The sequence below is a fragment of the Rattus norvegicus genome, chromosome 5 (genome assembly GCF_036323735.1).
Source record: "Rattus norvegicus strain BN/NHsdMcwi chromosome 5, GRCr8, whole genome shotgun sequence".
Lineage (NCBI taxonomy): Eukaryota > Metazoa > Chordata > Mammalia > Rodentia > Muridae > Rattus > Rattus norvegicus.
In genome coordinates this window covers 30,081,312-30,103,110 of record NC_086023.1, presented here as the reverse complement: position 1 = coordinate 30,103,110, position 21,799 = coordinate 30,081,312, and the positions used below count along the sequence as shown (strand labels likewise).

General features: G+C 43.1%; 1 protein-coding gene and 1 long non-coding RNA gene across 10 annotated transcripts in view; one reads left to right on the top strand and one right to left on the bottom strand.

Moving 5' to 3' along the window:
* The window catches only part of Cdh17 (cadherin 17), an 87,683-nt gene that overhangs the window by 9,116 nt on the left and 56,768 nt on the right, over positions 1–21,799 (bottom strand). For 6 of the 7 annotated variants that reach the window (XM_063287080.1, XM_063287082.1, XM_063287081.1 and 3 more), the window contains 10 exons: positions 20,762–20,920; positions 20,465–20,664; positions 19,305–19,436; positions 18,783–18,933; positions 16,798–17,013; positions 14,763–14,839; positions 12,826–13,017; positions 8,304–8,548; positions 4,866–4,996; positions 1,479–1,718 (listed from right to left, as the gene is read on the bottom strand). In XM_063287080.1, coding sequence (XP_063143150.1) covers positions 1,479–1,718; positions 4,866–4,996; positions 8,304–8,548; positions 12,826–13,017; positions 14,763–14,839; positions 16,798–17,013; positions 18,783–18,933; positions 19,305–19,436; positions 20,465–20,664; positions 20,762–20,920 — 1,743 coding nt within the window. Of the gene's footprint in view, positions 1–1,478; positions 1,719–4,865; positions 4,997–8,303; positions 8,549–12,825; positions 13,018–14,762; positions 14,840–16,797; positions 17,014–18,782; positions 18,934–19,304; positions 19,437–20,464; positions 20,665–20,761; positions 20,921–21,799 lie in introns of those variants that run through there. The other variant, XM_063287083.1, reaches the window with a different exon arrangement.
* Positions 1–21,799, top strand: part of LOC102552377 (uncharacterized) — a 44,149-nt gene that overhangs the window by 8,069 nt on the left and 14,281 nt on the right. The window contains exons 2-3 of one of the 3 annotated variants that reach the window (XR_010051707.1): positions 1,247–1,356; positions 4,990–16,762. This is a non-coding gene — a long non-coding RNA (uncharacterized LOC102552377). Of the gene's footprint in view, positions 1–1,246; positions 16,763–21,799 lie in introns of all 3 variants that reach the window. The other 2 variants (XR_010051706.1, XR_001837904.3) reach the window with 2 other exon arrangements.

Genomic DNA, 21,799 nt, shown 5'->3' with positions numbered 1-21,799 from the left:
GAAGAGAAGACATTGCTATAAAAATACAATTTCCTGATAAAGCACAACACACACGGGGGGGGTGGAGTGAAGGAAGAGACAGGGAGAGGGAGAGGGAAATGGAGGGGGGGGAAGGGGAAAGGAGAGGGAGAGAGGGAGGGGGAGGGGAGAGGGAGGGGAGAGGGAGGGGAGGGGGATGGGAGAGGGAGAGAGAGAAAGAGAGAGTAAGGGAGGGAGAGGGAGAGAGAGAAAGAGGAAGGGAGGGAGGGAGGGAGGGAGAGGGAGGGAGGGAGGGAGAGAGAGAGAGAGAGAGAGAGAGAGAGAGAGAGAGAGAGAGAGAGAGATCAACAGTGGAAGCTGAAGATCCCCAATCTGGGAACAATATTTGATCAGATCACTGATGTATGGATGACAAGTCACGATTTGAGAAGATGAGAAGAAGAGAGGCTTAATGCATTAGTCAGCAGGGAAATAGCAATAAAATCTAGCAGGACACTGATGTGCACCATGAAAGGCTAAAGGTAACTGAGCTGAGCAAATCCACTGGGGAGAGTGCTGTGCTGCTGAGGTCTGGTGTGCTGGTGGGAACACAAAGTGCTAAGAACAAACTGGGAAATCGTTTGCCCTTTTCTGAACTAGCTAAGCATTAAGCTACCATTGATGCAGTCACTCCACTCCTTGATGTTTAACTACGAAACATGAGGAATCATGCTCCTACCACACTAGTCCACACATGTGCCCAGTGACCAACAGTGACTGAGAGGATGGGAGGCACTGTGATACCTATACACAATATAAAAATGAAGCTCTGGTCCACACAGCAAGAACGGACACCCAAATAACCATGCTGGGAGGAAGAACTTGGAAGTCCATGAAGTTGTGAAAACAAATCTGCAGCAACAGAAAGATGGGCTATTGGCTGAGAAAAAACAGGGTGAGCTTAGTGAGGTGGGCAGGGGCAATAAAAATAGGGTAAGAAAAAGCTTGAGAGTGGCAAAAAAAGTCACTTGATTGTGCTGATCTTATGTGTGTGTATGCGTGTGTGTATGTGTGTATGAGTGTGTATATGTGTATATGAGTATCTGTGTGTATCTCTGTGTGTATATATGTGTGAATTCTTATAAAGTTGTATGTATACATTGATGAAATGTAACATAAGTTCACTATATGTTATTCAATAAAAAATATTATAAAATGCACTTCTTAGCTCCACTGGAAATTTACAACTGATGTTCAAATTGTTCATCTATCCATGTACATCAACCAGGATGCAGTGGTGTCAAGCTTCCCTTTCTGTAAAGCCTAGGGCTTTGAAGACTTTCCTTGTGTGCTTCCAGAGCATGGCCTGCTTTCTTGTGACAAGAAGAAAATTCTATGGTGAGTTATAAAGCCTACCAAGGCGTGCGCACGCACACACACACACACACACACACACACACACACACACAAAATTCCTTTATCTACCATTGATTTTTCTCGTTGTACACTTGATAACTCACCATTGATTTTGGACACTTCCCAGTCACTTTGTAAGCTTTCTCTGCCAAGGGCAAACGTAAACTTGGGCCTCCGAACTGACTGCTGGTCATCATCAGTGGCTTCAAAGATGAGGCTCCCAGGGGCACTTAGGGGATGGCAGAAGAACAAGCCTGTGTAGTCCTTAGCTAGGCGAGGGGGGTTGTCATTCACATCCATGAGGACCAGGTGGAAATATGCTGTAGAACTCAGAGAGGACCCACCTAAGAAATTGAAGGGTTAGAATATAATTCCAGGCATCATTGTCATCCTTCATAAGAAGTCATTTTCTCTTTCCTTAAAAATAAAAATCAATATTTAAGTAGTTGGGTCTATTAAAGTAGTAGAAAGAAGATTTTAGAATTACACACTTAATTTTAGTATTGCTTAAAATGTTTAAATGGAACCAACAAAATGACTTGGTGGGTAAAAGACACTTGATGCCAAACTTGGTGACATGGGTTCCATCCCTAGAAGCCACATGGAGGAAGCAGAACTGATTCCCATAAATTATTCTTTGATGGACACACACACACACACACACACACATACACACATACACACACATACACACACATATACACACACATACACACACATACACACACATACACACATACATACACACACACATACACACACATACACACACATACACACACACAAACACACATACACACACATATACACACACATACACACACATACACACACATACACACACACATACACACATACACACACATACACACATACACACACATACACACACACAAACACACATACACACATATACACACACATACACACACATACACACACATACACACACACATACACACATACACACACATACACACATACACACACATACACACATACACACACATACACACACACAAATAAATGCAATAAAAATATTTTAAATGTTCAGCGATAATACTAATCAAGTGGTGTGTGTGTGTGTGTGTGTGTGTGTGTGTGTGTGTGTGTGTTCAAAACAACTCTGAACTTTACAGAGAAGAGTGACGCTCAAAAGCTGTGTGACCTAGTTATGTTCACACATAGTGCACAGTGGAGTGGTCCCTACCAGCCACATCCCTGATCACTTCCCACTGCCTTTCGCATGCTAACTCAGTGTTCTAAGCTTCATTTCCTCAGCTGAGAAACACATGGCTACGTGAAGATCTTAGTGGAGATCTCATTCACACACGGAGAGAAAACAGCAAATGGTGGCACTGATGTCCTGCCCGCTGTAGTGATGAAGACCAAGTCTGTCCTCCTCATTGTGACCAATGGTGGCTGTGTGCTCTTGGGCAAATCAATTTCTCAATGCCTTGGTTTCTTTGTGCACAAAATATGGTCAATAGCAGAACTACACAGGCATCCAGTGTGGTACAATCGACCCTGACTGTCCCCGCCTGACCTCACGAAGACGCTGCTTGTGTTCCTGTAAACTGTTTCATGGTTCCTGCTTTGATTCCAGGAAGCCTTGTTTTCTTGCTTTTCTTCACAGAAACTTCTATGTCTCTGACTGTTCTTAAACCAAAGACAAGACCACTGATGTCCTTGAAGTTGTTTGGTCTATTAACATTATTATTCTTTTGGTGCCAAATGGAATAGATTTTGGCTCATGGTCACAACCCATGAGACTTCTAAAACATGAAAAGCACTTAGAAACGTGTGCAAAGTGAAATGTTAATTGTTGTGCGATCAAGGCGAAGGCACGGCATCAAGGTTTAGACAGAGACCTCCCTCGGACTTCCTGGAAGCTTTTAAATCACCAGTTAAACGTACATCCTGATGGCAGAATGTGGCAAGTGGCAGAGACTGAGTTGTTTCAGCAAAGTCTTGTCTATTCATAGATCCCATCCAATAATGAATAGTCTTGCTGTAGTTGAACGTAGCAATAGTCATTTGGGTTTTCTTTAAATTTTTCCCCCATACATTTTTATGATTCCTTTCTCTGTTCCCCGTGTCTGCCTCTAATTTGGGGCTTTGTATTTTAAAAGTTTATTATTTTTTGGTCTAAAACTGTCTGATAGTCATTAGTTCTGCTCTCATCTTTTTGTTATAAACCAAGCAGATACATCACTAGCTAATTAGAGTCCTTGATCAGCTCAAGATCCACAGAATTCCTACTACAAGATGGAAAATTCCATTTAAAGACACTCAACATTTTAATTAGCAACCTTATCCCTGGATACCATACTCTTCCTGTGAGTTTATTCTTTATTTTAATCTTAAAATTTTCCTGGAACTCCATGTTCAGAGCCAGTGGGCAACTTGTATCACAACTGAATTAAATAGGTTGCAAGGCTTATGCAAGGATGGTCCCAACATCTTGGCATATCTTTACAATTGCCTTCCTTGCAAAGTTTATCTTGCTTCATCAAACCAGCAGATACCCAGGTCCCCTGACACCTGCTGAATCAGAATCCCCAAGGATGGCCTCCCAGGTGGACAGTCTTGCATAAAATGTTTTGTGTTCCAAAAAATCATGAGCGCCAAGAGGCTGTAATTTAAGGCTCTGAGGGTCACTGGCTTCCAGTTTTGTAGAAGCCCTCAATCCCCTTTGAGGAGGTAGTGAGGGAGGTTAGCTAGGGACTCTATAATGTTCCAAGAAGAGGCTCCAGTCCCCACAGAAAACCAGAGCAGACAGCATCCTTGATACCCTGCCAGTCTCAGGGAAACTGCCTAGAAGCACAGATTGGCACAAGTGTTCTCTAACACATCCACGAGGAATTGAAAACACGCACTCACACATTCACACACTCACACACTCACACACTCACACACTCACACACTCACACACTCACACACTCACAAACACACTCACACACATACTCGTACACATACACTCACACTCTCACACACATTCACTCACACACACTCACACACACATACTCACACTCACATACACACTCACTCACACTCACACACTCATGCACACTCACGAACACACTCACACACTCACAAACACACTCACACACATACTAGTACACATACACTCACACTCACACACACATTCACTCACACATTCACTTACACACTCACTCACACGCACATACACACACTCACACACTCACACTCTCTCACCCACAAACATTCACTCACACACTTACATACTCATACTCACATACACACACAGTCACATACATACACTCTCACACACACATTCTCATACTCACTCACACATACACAAACACTCCCTCTCTTCTTCCCTCCCCGTCCCTTTTGTACCTGTTTCACCATGGCTTTACGGTCATACTCAGCAACAATTTTTAACCTTCTCTTGCTCTCCCACTCATTTTTATTGATGCCACCCCATCCCGATGATCTGTAATCTGGTCGTGATTTGTTTTGCTCACCTACTTCAGTGGCCACCACTTGTACTCGATACACACTTTCTGTTTCCCTGTCCAGCGGAGCAGTGCTAAATATGTCGCCGGTGACGGAGTCGATTTTAAGCCAACCTCTCTTATTGTCTTTCAGTGAATAACTTCATGAGGGGGAGAGCAGAAGAAAACCTGTTACTTTGCATGAAAATGGAAGATAGTCTGTGCTTCTAGACTCTGACATAGCATCATCATTTGGGTGAGCTACGGAGCAGAATCACAGAGTCAACATCCCATTTACATCTCTCTCTTTGGAAGAAGAGCTGTCCTCACAGCAGTGGTTCTCAAGCTGTGGGTTGCAACCCCTTTGAGGATCAAACAATCCTTTCACAGGGTCGCCTAAGACCATCTAAAAACTCATATTTACATTATGATTCATAAAAGTAGCAAAATTACAGTTGTGGGGTAGCAATGAAAATAATTTTATGGTTGAGGGTCACACAACATGAGGAACTAAATTGAAGGGTTGAAGCATTAGGAGGGTTGAGAACCACTGCTTTACAGCATGGTTCTGTGCTGGCTTTATTATTTATGGCAGAGTGACCAGCTCCAGGAGAAAAGTTATACTTCCCCGACAATCAAGATTCTAAACCGAAGTATATGTCTTCTGAAACCTTTCAGTACACCACCCTGCTAAGGAAAACTGAGCAGCTAAGGTTGGTGACATGGGCAGCTGGTGGCCCGGAAATCCTTTACTAAAGAAACATCAACTTCAGCACATAGGGCCAAGGCAAGAATTGAAGAATGAGGCCTTTAGATACATAGATAAACCATTCAAGTGTGGTAAGTATAGTATATATGCTTAGGATCACAGAGAGATTACTTGGACATAGAAAAGTCTTTCTGAAAATGCTGACACAGACAAGAAGGATACCACAAAGATACACAAGCCAGATAGAGAATCCAAGAGCATCCTGGTGTGTGTACAGTGCATAGATATTAACTGGCAGCAGTAAATGAGCCTCCACTGAGCCTGGGAGAGCCAAATCATACAAGAGACAGCCATTGAGCTGTGTTGAGTGGAAGGGTAACCTGGCTAAAACTGTGGCTTCAACAGAACTCATTGGTGGATGTTGAAAAGACTAATCTGAAAGGAACAAGTGTTGTCTGAGGAAAGCCAGTGAGTCTAGCTTTTCTGTAAAGCCTCACATATGGCTGTGAAGATGTCTATAGCTGCAAGCCATTCAGTCAGTCCTGGAAATGTCACCTTGATAACAGGTGACATGGATAGGAGTTAAGGAATTGTGTATGTGTGCGGGACTTCAAAACATTGCCTATAAGTTTTGAAAATTCTGTTGGCCTATGTGTCCAGGAATAGGAATGATTATAATTATATATAGTTAAATTGGTTTTCCCATTATATTTTAGCATGCTGTATATGTCAAGCACTGTATTCATGTTTGTGTGTGAATAATCAACCAGAGCTCCTAGCTACTTGGGATTCTACCCTGACAGAAGTGAGAATCCCAAGGGCAGGCTTGGACAAGGAGTTGGACAGTTGGTTTACTTCATTTTAAAGGCTCACATTGCCTACAGTGCACGGTCGACTCAGATGGGATATGGAATGATAGGAAAGGAGGGTTTCACAACAGAGGTGGCAATGCCTTGGACCCCATTGGGAATAGTCAGAAATGCCTGGCTTCTGGATCTGTGGTCATCCATGGGCTCTGTAATATTTGAAGCTGGGTTGGATTTGAATCTACTGAATATTGATGGGCTCTCCAAGTTTACCCAGCTGGAGAGTTAAATTTCTCTGTCCACAATGTCGGAGTCAGTAAAGTTAGCTCTTACCACGTCATGCACCTCAGGGCTGCCTTGATTACTCCTCATTCATTTGCCTTCTGCAAACACACTTTACAGGATGTCGATTCTCAGTCTCCCTTGACCACCTCATCTCCTGATGGTAACTATGGTTCTATACCAGCTTTTGAGCCACCAGAGGAATTTCCTTAAATCCTTTTGTTTTCTCTATACTAACATGCACATACCTCCGGCTGGTAATTTTATTGATTTATTTTATCTTTTAATTACAACCAGCAATTTTTAGAGCATTCCCCTGGGAAAATACAGAGGTATCTGTTAGATAATAATGGGCTGTGGGATTTGGATAATCTGAATTCCATCATGACTTGTGACCTGGGTGTATATCGTTGTTTCTACACTGAATAATGTAAGATAATCCTCACCACTGTTACACCTCAGTACGATATGGACATGATTTGAGCCTTCTCTCTCCCCCACAAAAAATGTTCTATGTTAGAAGCCTCCTTCTCAGATGGTAAATTTGCTGGGTACAAGACTGTTGAGAGGTAGGGTCAAGTGGGCTGTCTTTGTAACTTAGGGAAACTCCCTTGCAGGAGTTGTATGAATGCAGTGGCTACAGCTTCCTGTCTGCAATGTGATCTTTTCCCTGTGCTTGTGTTGCTGTTGTGTTAATAGTCATACAAGGCCTTCAAAAGACCCAGGCTGTACTGGTGCTAAGCCGGTAGGTAGATGTCCAGAGCTATGAGCTGAATAAATTGCTTTTCTTTGTAAAGTTACCCAGCTCCCCACTTTTTGTTATAGTAAGAGAACTAGTAATATACGTTATGCAAGAAAATCAGTAAAGCCCATATGACCCTAGGTGTCTGCAGGACAGCTCGGTAGGAGGCAAAAGTTCACTCAAATATACAGAGAAACTTAAAGACTTGGAAGTACATGTATCAGCTACATCATGTAGAAGTATTTGTTTATGTCCGGGACAATATTGTGTAAGACAAGCAAAAATGCTCTGAGTTCAAGTCCTATCTATACTGATGTACCATGTGATCTTTAAAACCATATAGGTAGTATACAAATGTGTACATGTGTATTCAGTGAATGAATTAATCATGACTGAAGCAAATATGCGTGGGGGCATTTGCACCAAAAAGAAAGTATTGAGAACGACTAAGACAGAAACATTAGCAACTCGCCTTGAGCGCTAACACCCTCAGAATGAGGGGGAAGAATCTTGCTCTCCAGGGAGAGGAAGAGCCCAGACTCTCTACATCTAAGACATTCCCTTTACCTCTAAGGTGGCTTTCTCTACTTCTGGGTTTTTATCGCTCTACGACTCTAGTCTATTTTTCCCAAGAAGCTTCTCTAGAGCCCCAACAGTTCAGAACTAGGGCCTGGCCATGGGTTACCCAATCTCAGGGAGTGGCGCTCCCACCTTCTACCTCTGCCAGATCTTAACTGAGGCCTCCAGCAAGAAGACAGAATGGCCCCTGAAGCCATATGTCTGACCCACTGAACCAAGGCCAGAGTCCCTGCTTCTGATGTCTGTTCCATTGTCCCAGTCCTGAAGCCAGTGCATGCTGCTTCTCTGCCTCGCCAGCCCTCCTGCTGGCAAGCATGCCAATAGGTCTTCCCAGCCCTGCTGCCTTGTACCTCACAGTCAGGCCTTCCGGATCCCTGGCAGTCACAGTGCCCACTTTAGTGCCTATAGCAGTATCCTCGCTAACGTTGGCTTGGAATATTTGCTGGGGAAATACAGGCACTTCATTCACATCCGTCACGGTCAGCTCGAAGGAGGCAAAAGAACTAGCATTGTACTCTATGCCATTCACCAGCGGCTCAGGGTTTTCTGCTTTGAACACAATGCTAGTAACTGGTTCGGTTTCAAAATCAAGAGGCTGTGGAGGGAGAGAAAACAAGGGGAAATTAATCTTGGAGTGAATAGCTCCCTTAAAGGATTTATTTCTTTTAAAAGTCATACAATCTTAACTGAAATCATCTTCTCAAGGAAACCAGAACACAACTCTACTTCGTGTGCATTGGCTTGTCCAGAAAGAGACTCTAACACGGGCCTCCCCAGATTTAACCATGGAGCACCCTACATATCTTCTCTGCAAAGTCTTGATTGTCCTCAGACAAAGACACCTAAGAAAATATTTCTACTACAGAGATGTTCACAGGGTATGGAACAGTGATTTCAGAACCAAAGACCCAAAATGCAAGACCCTGGGAGAGGTGAACAGAGGCCATGCCGGCAGGAGGATGTTTCTGTTCCACCTGGATAGATAGGACCAGGAGTAAGAACAGGACATTGTTTCTGGCTCTGTGTGAGGGAGACTTTAACAACCAGGCTCCCTAAAATGGAAAGGATGGATTCAGAAAACGGTCCATTCCGAATTCTGTAAGTTTTCAAGCATACACTTAACTACATGCCCTAGCACTGAAAGATTTAGCTATCCTATGAGCAACTGGCCCTATGGGACCTCATATCTCCCTCTAAGCAGGAGTCCACTGTTCTATAAGAAAAGAGAGGCCAAGAAGTGATGGCTCCTGCAGTGTAGGCCACCATCTCAAGACTCAAGGATCCCATAGGACTCTGAACTCCTATAAACTAAAATCTAAACAGTGTGTGTGTGTGTGTGTGTGTGTGTGTGTGTGTGTGAAGATGGGGGCACATGGACCTTTAAATTTCCATTATTTATTTGTACGCATATGCATGTTGGTACATGCATCCCATAGTACGTGTACCAAGATGAGAAGGGTAAGCTGTGGGGTTAGCTCTCTCCTTTCACCATGTAGGTAAAACTCAGGTGGTCAGGCTTATGGAGTATGTGTCTTCGTCCACTGAGCCACCTTGCCAGCCCCAGTCAAGTAGTCAGGTAGTTTTTTATTGCTCTCATTTTGTTTTGTTTCGTCATCAGCTTCTCAAAAGGACCTAAAACACCAAAAACTAGAAAGAACCAATGCAAAGCCCAAAAGGATGTTGTGGAGGTTTGAATAGGCGTGGCCTCCGTAGACTCATCTGTTTGAATGCTTGGCCCATAGGGAGTGGCACTATTGGAGATGTGACCTTGTTGGAGCAGGTGTTGCCTTGCTGAAGGCCATGTGTCACTGTGTGCAAGCTTTGAGGTCTTCTATATGTTCAAGCTGTGTCCAGTGTAGCACCCAATCTCCTCTGTTGCTTTGAATCAAGATGTAGAACTCTCAGTTCCATCCAGCACCATGTCTGCCTGGACACTGGAAGGCTTCCTACCATGACAATTATGAACTAAAGCCCTGAAAATGTAAGCCAGATCCAATTAAACATTTTCCTTCATAAGAGTTTCCTGGGTCATGTTGTCTCTTCACAGCAATAAAACCCTAACTAAGACAGATACTATGTGTTGAGGAAGCAGCCCTCATGACTTTATGTAGGTGTATTGTTCTCAAAGACTCAAGACCTCTGGGCCTTCTCTTGTATCATTCTCTCATCAGTACGCTGTAATGGTGACATCCATTCATGAAGTATAAGACAGACGTAGGTGGCATTGACTCAGCCTGCCCTACTTACATCTGAATATTCATTTCCCCCAGGAGCTGAGCAATACTGGTCTCCTCATCCCACCACATAGCATAGATAGATGGGCTAACCTCCTCTGCAACTACATGAAACTCCAGCCAGGGCTTTGGCTGTGTTGTTCTTATTCTGTCCAATTGCTGGCCATCAGCTCTGTGAGAGGAAGGACTGTGGCCTAGTCACCTCACTTCTCATTCCTACCTGACACACAGTACCCATAGTTTATCAGTTAGGGGGTACAGAGATGAAGACTTGATCCTTGAGAGTTTAGATAGAAGGAAAATTGTAATACAATTGTATGTATGTATGTATGACTATATATAGTCGTAATTTGTGATACATATATATCACATCTTTTTCTACATCCAATGGGCTAAAATCCATCCCTGAGGAATGGTTGTTGCACTTCAAAGAGCCTAATCTGAGGTCCAAGCTCCAGAGGAAGTCTCCAGCTACCCCATCCCTTAGCACTGTGTTATGTCCATTACCAAAATGCTCTTGCTGAGATATGCTTGGTTGGCGCTATGGGAGGAGAGACTGTTAGGCACTTAGTTTGACGTAAAATACAGAATCTCTCTTGATCATTGTCAATAGGAGGATAAGCCTCTGGTACAGCTGTGACCTTCAGGGTTCCAGGATGCCAGCTGTGTTCTGAGATTACCTTCCAGTGGTCAGCCTGCCAAATTGCGACACTCAAGTTCTATTGTTACAATGCCTGAGGAACAGAGAGCTGAGACTTCAGGTCCCTAACTTCAGGTTCTACAATTGCTTGTGTGATTATTAGTAACTGGACATGAAACGAATTTCAATTAATCATTCAGTCAAGCAATACTCAGTATCCTCATCTGCCATGTGTCGAGCAAAATTCTAGACACAGTAAATACAGCAACACACAAAACAAGGATCGAGAGCATTTGGCGAGTGGCCTGGCTCCACTTTAATGGTACCTAATGTATGGCTTATGTGGAAGGAGAGCTGTGGCTCTCCGCTGCCATCATCTCCCTAAAGGACACAATCACTGCACATGGTCAGGTTAGCTGTCGATGCTACATGAGAAGATACCACAAAGAAAGGAGTGACATGCAGTTGTTTACTGGGACAGACATCCCCTATCTTCTCTGAATCCCCAGTGTGGAGGGAGGAGAGATGGCCTGGTCCTGCAGCAAAGACTCACACCACCATGCTTGGCAGACTATCCATCCCAATTCTGAAAACACCCCTTCCTCCACCCTTTCCTTCTTCTCTCTCCATGTGGAGAGCCAGGAGTAGGAGGAGCACAGGAGAAGCTGTGATCATATGCTCTCCAAATGTCAGACTTCCACAGACGGCTATGGGTATTATACCCTGAACTCTGCCGAACCCAGTAGGCACCCTTGCCAGATGGGGTACAAATGGCAATGCACACTCTTTTCTTGTTGTGACCAAATACCTGACAAGAGGCAGCTTAAGAGTTACTTTTGCTTACAACTTATGAAGAGACTCAACCCATCTCAGCAAGGAAGGCCTGGCTGGTCACGTGTCTGCTGTCAGAAAGCAAATAAATGCGTAGGAAGTAAGGCTGGCCCATAAAACTTCTAAACTCTCGCCATAGTTTCTTAGACAAAGCTTCACCTCCCAGAGGATCCAAAACCTTACAAAATAGCACCACCAGCTTGAGGCCAACTGTCCAAACAGGAGACTAAGGGCAACATATCATTCAAATAGTCAATTTGATCCTGTCTGTGGCTGGTTCCAGACGAGCGTTATTTTTCTCTCCTTCACTTGTTTTCATTTTCTGTGCAACTATTCTGCTTGGCCTTCACTTTTAGCCTTTACTCTCATCTTTCCATTACTCTAGTTCAAAACATTTCTAAAGCCTTTTTTTTTTAAAATCCCAACCAACAAGCAACATCCCAACAGATTCTCTGTTGCACCTCTCCTTGTTTACCTGGAAAGCTTTGAGCTCTCCCCATGGAAAGTGCTTTAACTCAATACCTATTGCATGGTGTTGGTTCCAAATGAGTCATCTGGTAAACCCATGATGAGCTCTAACACAAATTATGCAGTTACAAAAGAGAAAAATTGAAACTCGGGTACAGGATGAGAAACAGGAATAGGCTGAGGGAAAGTTGGAGAGACCCTGGAGAAAGACATGGGGACTGTGAGTTAATACTTTATCTCCAAAACACTCTAGTCTTTATAAGAAGCAGAGAAAAGCCAACTGGACTTAGCAACATGGTAAAGGACGGGGTTGCAGTTCTTAAAATTTCTTTGTGGTGAAAAGCACTGGCCCCTCACTCAGACTCATAAGTTAACTAAAATCAGGACAAAAGTCTGTCACCTTCCTTCATTTCACATCTTTCTCCTGTCTTAAAATTTCCTGATCACCTTCCTAATTAGCTCTGTTCATGGACATGTTAATTACATAAGGAACATCTGTCTACAGTCTCATCTCTGGAGACAGAGAGGAGGCTTAGCAGATAAATATTTGAGGAGATCTTAGTTTGGTTCCTAGAATCCACATCAGATGACTTCTGTGTTCATGTGCAAGTGTCACCTCTGCCTATTGGTCATGACATAATCATGGGTAGAATAATCTGCTTTATTTATTTATTAATAATCATTAAGTGGGCTACCTACCTTTCTGATCTTGACGTATCCTGTATTGGTCATGGGATCTGTGACAACTTCCAGTCTTCCCTCAGTGTCTCCCTGTACAATCTTGTACAGAATTTTAGAGCTCCCGGTAAAGGGCTCATCATCATCAGTAGCTTGGATGATTAAGATGGTGGATCCGATGGCTGTGTCTTCAGAAAGAGTCTTGCTTCCATACTGAGGAAGAAACAAGAAAGGTAACCGAAGGTCCATGTCATTGAGTTTACTGGCCAAAGGGCAAACAACTCAGAGATCTCAGAAATCACAGATGGCTTTAATACCCAGCATGGTTTTCCTCTGGATGAACACACTACAGTTGACTTTAACATTATTTGTTCTTATGAACTGAAATCCACACCAAGGAACATAACAACTTAGACATCCTAGAAGGATTCTAAAATAGACTTCCCCTCCAACATCCACAGGCTTAATAACTATGACTATTTGAATAATAACGATATCAATAGCTGTAATATGTAAGTGCCTATGGTGTGACAGATACTTCTAATTCCTGAATCAATCAAGGGATAGACATTAGGAGCCCAAAATATTGAAGTCAGAGTTGGCTACCGATCCTAAACTTGCCGTTTGTTAGTTGAATAGTGCAGTTATCTCATTTCTTTAAACGTGGGCTCACTCATCTAATAGGAGAATGCAACCTGTGGTCACTAGGGGACAATGTGTGTAGAGTCTCTAAATGGCTGCTATACAGTGCTTATGAAAGATGAGTGGCAAAATACACTATAGGGCCACAAACTTACCAGTGACACTTGACAGAGGAGCCAACATAGTCAACCCGACCCAGGCTAACACAGCTAGTATGATCAAAACCAAACCCCCAAAGCCTGTGTTCCTCACATTCCCATAAAGTATTCTGACTCCCCTGAAGCCCCAAGATCCACTCTTTCCCACATCATGATCTTAAAAATGGTAACAGCCAGGGTCCAAGAGAAGATGCTGGCCACAGAATAAGCTAGCCTAGCCAGGTTTGCATCTCCAAGCTTTTACTCCCCACTGAGAATTCTTCTGCTCAGTCTACTTGACCACTGCCTGCTGAAAGGCAGGGAACACACAACACTAGGGAGTGAAAAATACCCCAGAGGATAGAAGCTGGGAATAAAATGAATTCTTTATTTCATGCTCGCTTCACCTCAGTGGCTGTTAGACAAGATACGTTCCATCACACTTGTTAGGGTTCTGAGCTCTACTGTAAATTAATTCCTTCTTTGTTATAGCCTTGTCTCTGTTTTGATTTATGGACATCATCAGGAGGCTCTGGGCTTCCTCAAAACTGACTTCTAACATAACAATCTAGTCAAGTTGGCTTCTCTCTCTCCCCAGAGCTAAATAAATTGAGACATTCCTTTCAGGGGTACAATGATCACACCCCATTGTGACCACAACCATTTGCCCTGATGTCCTTCCTGCCCTGACGTGTGTTACTCTACATTCAATGCTAATTCTTGTGGATATAGGGAGCACATTTCTCTTAGGCTTAAGCCAGAGATATTTTTCCTCTTTCCTTTCCTCTTACCTGGTTAAACACAAAATGAGTTGAAGTCGCCAATATGTCTAATCCCAAACACTTGGCATAGATCTAGTAGCTCTATCTATTGTTCATTGTATGCAAAATCTACAACAAGCCACAAGCAGCCATTTAATTTTCCATCAGAAAAAGATTGTGGTTGTAGCTTTTAAGGAGCATTTAGAATAAATGAGCTGCTGACAAGAGTTTATAAATAGACACCCCCCAAATACTCTCTGTAGACCTTAGTGCCCCTAAGGACGTATGTGAAGATGGCAGCTGGTTTTTATTGATGCATCAACCAGGCTACCTGGCACATTGTCTGCATTTTTATTTAAATGAAAGGCTCATTAATATGATCCAAACCAAAATAAAACAAATAGTGACATCTACTCACGTCTGATCTTTCAAAGATGGGAATCTGATCGTTGATATCAATAACGTTGACTTGAAGAGAACAGAGAGTCTTGAAATCTGGAAACCAAAGTCATGTCACAGAATTCTCATTGGAAATCATGCACTGGCAGCAGGACTTGGTAAGGAAAGTATTGGTGAGAGACATGCATGACAACTGCTGCCACAATTCCACAGTTCATGTGAATGGAGGCTGCTCTGCCCCCCACCTCACCCACAAGCAGGTCAACGAGAAGAGATGGGAGCCAGACTAGCCCTAGAGATGCTCTCCTGAGCACCACACTGCCCTATCCTTGGGAAAGCTTTTCAACAACCAGGATGGTTGCTTTTCTCTGAAGTAGCTCCCTTACCTGAGAGGTGAATATTATATAATCTCTGATACCCAAAGCAAAACTGTCACTGTGTACAATTCTGCTGAGCATCCTACAGACTGCCTTCCCCTCTCTGAGTGCATCTGTCCAGCATCAATTCCAGCCAGTATGGTGAGGAGGTTCAAGGTCACCTGCTTTCTCTCGGGATAAACTGGCATGATTCACCTCCAAGCGAGGCTAAGAGGTAGCTCACAGAAATGGCCCAGGCTTTGAGGGTGGTTTGACAATTTGAGGACTAATTGGAACCAGTCGGTGGATCCTAGATGCAAGGTGAGCTTGGCCTGCAAGTCTACTATGGGACAGTATCTAGGAAGACCATCACAATGACAGTAGACAGTACATCCCTTTGGATTGTTAACTTGTGTATCCATCTTTCTTGACAAATAGGGTACTCCCTTAAGGACAGACACTTGGTCGGTTTATCTGTATGTCCCTAATGCTTCATCTGGTACCTTCGCAAGGCAAGTGATTAGATACTGAAGGCACGGGTGAGAGTCAGTGTGAGAGTCTGCCACCTCTCCATGGACAGCGTGATATAAATTTATCTCATTGAACCTCTTAACATAGTGATAAACAGCATCAGACCTTCATTGTGTGTCAATTCACTAGCTACCTGACTGACAGGCAGTTTGTACTGGAACCTGCTTAACTCACTCTCCCAGCATCCAAGGGAAAGGGAAAAACGTAAGAAATACATATGAACCACTGGTCCTTTCCTTTCCACACCTATGTAAACTGTGTTCCTCAGAAAACAATTACAGAATTATTTCATGAGCCAGTTACCTCCTAGGACTCTGAGTACCCCAGAGATAACAGTACATTTGTCTGTGGATGTGGAGATGCGTTTGAGAATGGGAAGTTCCCGGGAGCTTCTTAAAGATTCCTCTGCTTCAGGGAGAGGAGAGGTTAAACAGGACCCACTCTGACAGTATACAGGGATTAAGGGAAAAGGTCTCCTGTTGTTGTCTAGCGGGCAATTTGAGGCTGGCCAGAATTGGCAGAACTCTCTCTCCAAAGACACATTTCTCTACTTCTTTCAGACACAGATCATTTTCAGCCTGGAAGTAAGGATAAGGCTAGAATTTTTCCTGTCCTGTAATTACAGTAGTCGTGAGACTGTGCCTGGTGACTGTAACAGTTGAACTGATGGTGTCTGCACTGTTAGGCTGTGACCAACACTACGCTTGTGCCTCATCTTCCATTGGCTGCCACCAGACAATTACTGAGCAAGTAGTGAAGCAAAGACAGGCCTATCCCCAGAGACAATGCCCTGCAGAATTCCAGACAGCCATTCGGAACTCTTCTTAGAGTGCTTAGTAGTCTAGAACATTGTTATCAAAACTCCTTCCATCACAATCAAGCCACTATTGCCATCTGGGGATGCCCTAGATTTCAAAGTTTCCTTTCTATTTTTCTTAAAGGCATTCCCTTTAAGATGGTCACTGAATCCCTCTTGATACCTAGTTCCCATAGGACCAAAGACAATACAATGTCTCCTGATCTGAACCTCTAGCTCTTGAGAAAATCTGGAACTTCCTCACATTCGCAAAGATAGCATAGAATGCTTCTGGCATGAGAAGAGCCTCATGAATCCTAAGTAGGAGGAAAACAGGTATGTAAAGTCACCACATCAGGTACAGTGCTTACCTATGTCAGACACCTCTACTGTTAAGTTGTACTGAGGACTGTCTTGCTTCTTCAAGGACCGTTTACCCAACTGGACCTTTCCTCCATATTCGTCAATGAGAAAGAGTTCATCTGAGGGAACTTTGGGTGTTTGGTCTACAAGTCTGTACTTCAAAATACTGTTGATATTGTTAGCTTCATCCATATCGTGGGCAGCAAAGATCCCAATGCTACTACCTATGAAGAGGAAAGGACAACAATTCACACTAGTTCATAAAGCAGCTTCCTAGAAAACATGGGGAACAGTTGTGGGTAATGAAAGAAGACATTTAGATTTACTTTGGCTCCTTGCATTTTTCCATGGTATGCTTCATTGAACACTGTGGCATCCAAGACTGTCATACAGTATTGTTAATTGAGAGACTTAAACAAAAATCTGCCTTCTCAGACACCTAGACGCTGGACGCATGATGTCAAGGTGTTGAGGAGGTTGATTTCCTTTAAGCTTCTCTCCCTAGCTATTTCTTCCTCCTCCCTGTGTACCTCCCCTTTGTACCTCAGCATCCGAAGTTATCATAGGAACTCCAGTCAGATTAGATTAAGGCCACCATCAGGTCCTCATCCTACTTGTCTTGTGTTTGTGCATATACATGCATATCCATGTGATGTGGGAGTCGGAGGGCAATTTCTGCCTCATCCCTCAGAAGCTATCCTCCTTGAGTTTTTGTTGTACTTGTTTTTCTTTTGTTTGGTTTGTGGTTGTTGTTTGCTTGGTTTGGTTTCGTTTTTTAAAAAAGGGTCTCTAGCTCCCTCTCTCTCCAAAATCTTGCTAGGTTTGTTTAAGTTGTCTGACCAGTGAACCCCAGTAATCTACCTGTCTCTTCCTCTCCAGCACTGGGATTACAAATATGTACTATCATGCCTGGCTTTGACTGTGTCAGCAGATCTAAGCCAGGTCCTTATAGTTTCAGGGTAAGAAATGTACTGACTAAGCTATCTTACCAGCCCCCGACTCACATCCTACCCAGCCAGGCATCCTATTCAACCTCCTCTTTAAAACATCTACATCCACATAGCCATATTCTGAACTTAGAACTCTACCCCATGAACTGGAGAGGGGAAACAACTTATCCCACACAAGATTTAGTGGAAACTACATGGTGTACCTCCTGCTCCTCACCCACCTAAAGGAATCTACATCCACCTCCAACCTCTGTGGGAGACCCTCTTTGAAAATAAAGCCATTCGAAATATAAGCAGCTACACTGAGGTGAAATCACCCATACATAAAGGGAGAATGTGGAGACACAGAGGGAGGTGAAGAAGAGGAGGAAGGAAGAGATCTGCAGGAGAAACAGAGAGAGAGAGAGAGAGAGAGAGAGAGAGAGAGAGAGAGAGAACAAACCCTCAGAAGTTGTCAACGTTCTTGTTGACAACAGTATTGTTCCCATGAATGTAAAACTATCAGGAGACAAAATGCAAGATCAAAATGGCAAGCATGCCTGAGGCTCAACTTCACTCGCCAGCTCCCTCTGTTATCACTGGCTTCCTCCAAAGGGATTACGTTGAACTTGGTATTGTCTACTTATTGTCTACTTATTGTGGGATCTCTGAATGTGGATGGTAGGATCAAGATCTTTAGCGAGCTGGGCGAGGTTATCTCTTGAACATGAGCTGTTTAGAAGTCCAGTAAGATAACTGAAGGGAAAACCTTGCAAGGAGGACCCTTCTGGACATGTGGACAGGATGCTGCTGTGCAGTGACTGTCACTGAAACAGTGGCTGTGATGGCAGTTCTAAAAGCATCCACCTAAGAGGACCAGAGATAGTGTTCATTTCAAAGCACTGGACCCGTATGACTTTCAGGATACCTTCGATCTCTGTGCTGTTCTAGACATGGACAATGGACTGCAGAATAGGTCTACCTGAGACTCCAGAGGCTAGAGAGGGATCCCAGAAGCAACAAGGAAGGCAGGTCCATGCCACTGAACAGCTCACATGTCTTACCCAAGACTTCATTCTCCTGGACTTCAAATACAGTCACTTGAGAGAGACATGTCGGTGGGTTGTCATTAATGTCAATAACTTTCACACGAATTTCCAGTGGATATGCGAGGGGTTTTCCATTCTCATCCTTGGCAGTGGCAAAGAAAACATGCTGCAACATGAGGGTCAAAGGTCAGAAGACGCCTTCACTGTCCCTTTAACAGGTGGAGAAGAGTAACTGATTTACTAACCGGTTCTCAACCTGAGTGTCAACATACTTAGAACTGAGAAAAGAGGGTGAGGAGAGTGAATTTCATCATCCACAGACATACTCACTCCCCCCCCACACACACACATACACAATAGTCAGTTCTAAGTATGTTGGTTAGACTTGTGGGGAAGTTATCGAATCACCATGCCTTTGAGAATGCATAAATGTCAAGGATCCAGAACATAGTTTTGGTTTGGTTTTTTTGCTTTTTAATGTACTGTAAGTAGACATAGGATTTGTCTTGTGGCCATGGAACGTCCCGTTTCACTCACAGAGTCCTTTTCCTCACGGTCCAAAGGCTGAGTCACGTAAATATTTCCTTCTTGGTCGATCGAGAATGGAAACTGTGGCAGCTTCTCCTTGTTGATTAAGGAATAGTGGGCCCCTGGGTCATTCCACTGCACCTGCATGGCCAAAGCGAATGGTGGAGAAAGACAAGAGGACAAAGAGACTGAAAAGGTGATCAACAGCTTCCATATTCTCACTTCAGAATTTCTCACAACTCTGTCTGCACATGAGGAGTTTATCAGGGCAACTCAACTTTAGCTCAACCTAAAAGCAGGCAGACAGGGGAATTCTTTCTTCCCTCAAGCAATCTTTACAAACTTGAAGAAGAGTCTGTGGGCTGTTTTCTTCTAGAACTCTGACTGGGTGTAACATTATGAAGACAAGTGCACTTCATATGATGTATGATGAACTTCTAGAATCCAAAGTTAAAATGAGTTCTGAGCAATAGAAGATTCTTTAAAGAGGTGGTTCTCAACCTTCCTAATGCTGTGACCCTTTAATACAGTTCCTTGTGTTGTGGTGACCCCAACCATAAAATTATTCTCATTGCTAATTCATAGTTGTAACTTTGCTACTGCTGTGAATTGCAATGTAAATATCTGAGATGCAGGATATCTGATATAAACCCTATGAAAAGGTTGTTCAACCCCCAAAGGGGTCACAACCCCCAAAGGAGTCACAACCCACAGGTTGAGAAGCACTGACTTAGACTCATTCATTCATTTAATTGAGACACATAGTGAGGTGCACCCCTCAAATATTAGAGGCTGAAAGATCTCAGAAATAAAAATAACTACCAGTCCCTAGAATTATTCTCCAAACAACAACAACAAAAATACTCAAAAGTAAGACCTGATACATAGGCAGACAGGGCCTGGTTTCTCTGGTATTATTACTAACAACATATGTTGATGCTATATCACAAGTCATTCAACCTATTAGAAAGCAGCTATCTTTCACACTGCTAGGTGAAAACAATAAAACACCCCAGTAAAGTGTGTGTGTGTGTGTGTGTGTGTGTGTGTATGCGTGCGCGCGCGCGCACGCGCTCGTGCACTCGAGAGCAACATGAAGACCACAAAGATAGGTCTCTACACATCAAGGTATGGGTCTGAGATAGCTGTAGATGTCACTTAGACACTACCTGAGTGATTTTGATGGGGTGAGGATCAGTTAAGTTTTCTCGAATCTCCACAGGCTCTGGTGCTTTCCAGATGTTCTCTCTGACAGTAATATCCACAGATGTGGTATCGCTGAAGGAATTCTCATTCTGGCCCCCCATGTCCTTCACAGAGACCACCAGGTTGTAGTACGGATTCTTTATTGGATCCAATACCTGAGAACCTGTAGAAGTAGGGGAGGAGAAGGAGAAAAAATATGTGTCCCCACAGGTGACAGACCTTCCTCTGACTGAAGTTTGTGAGGGCTTGCCTTGACTCACCTTCTGGGGTAAGCGAGATTGCCCCTGTTTTGTTGTCGATCTGGAAGTACATAACATTGTTGATTTTGGGAAGCTGGATGACAATTTGATAAAAAAGCTGGCCATTGGGAGTAGCCGGGTCATCCAGGTCTGTAGCATTGACATACATGAAAGGCTTTCCTGATAACAAAGCAAACACAGAAGAAAAGAATTGGAACATAAACCATGTCCATCTGTGTCCTGCTTTGGGAGATGCAGAGAGAGAGTGGAAGAAAGTGCCCGAGTTCCTAGCTGGGAAAATTAATTTTTATTTTTCTTCCTATCCTTATGGTAGGGTTTCTTCAAGGTATGGTCCAGGAGCCTATCAGAGTCCCCGAGCATATTTCAAGAAGTTTATGGTGTTTGAAATCATATCTGGAAAAGATCCATTTATGAACAAGATAATTGAGTCGATTTTAATGTAAAATTGTACAAAACATATCATTAATATATTGCTACTCGTCGGCAAGAAGTGCTATTAGAATAGTCCTCATTTCCTAAAGACGATCTGTGTGAGGCTAATTTTCCTTGTATACTACTTCAACCAAAGCAGCATGTGGTGACAGTATGGTTGCAGAAACACACCTTCAGCCCAATTATTTTTATTCATCCTGACATCAAAGAAACTTGCAACGATTCAAACAACGTCATCTTTCTTGATAAACTATTTTTGTCTCGAAAAATATACTTTCCATTAAACACTCCATTTCTTTTAAATTATTTACTAAATAAGTGTTTTACTTTCTAGTTAGCCAGTGCCACACTGGACTCATCTTGTGAAAGCACAATTTTGAATTCCAGAAAATTTCCAGTCAATTGTTTTTCAAAAGTTGTTGTAAATTTGATTACAAAAAAAAATCATGCAAATAAAAACGCCATATACTGAAACTAACCAGACCTAAAGCCTATAGACTTATGTATTAATAGCACTGGTAATTTGAAATCGGCCATGCTAAGGTAATCATACCATTAAATCTTGCAAAGGGCACAAATCACACATCTTCCCACTCACCCCAGGAG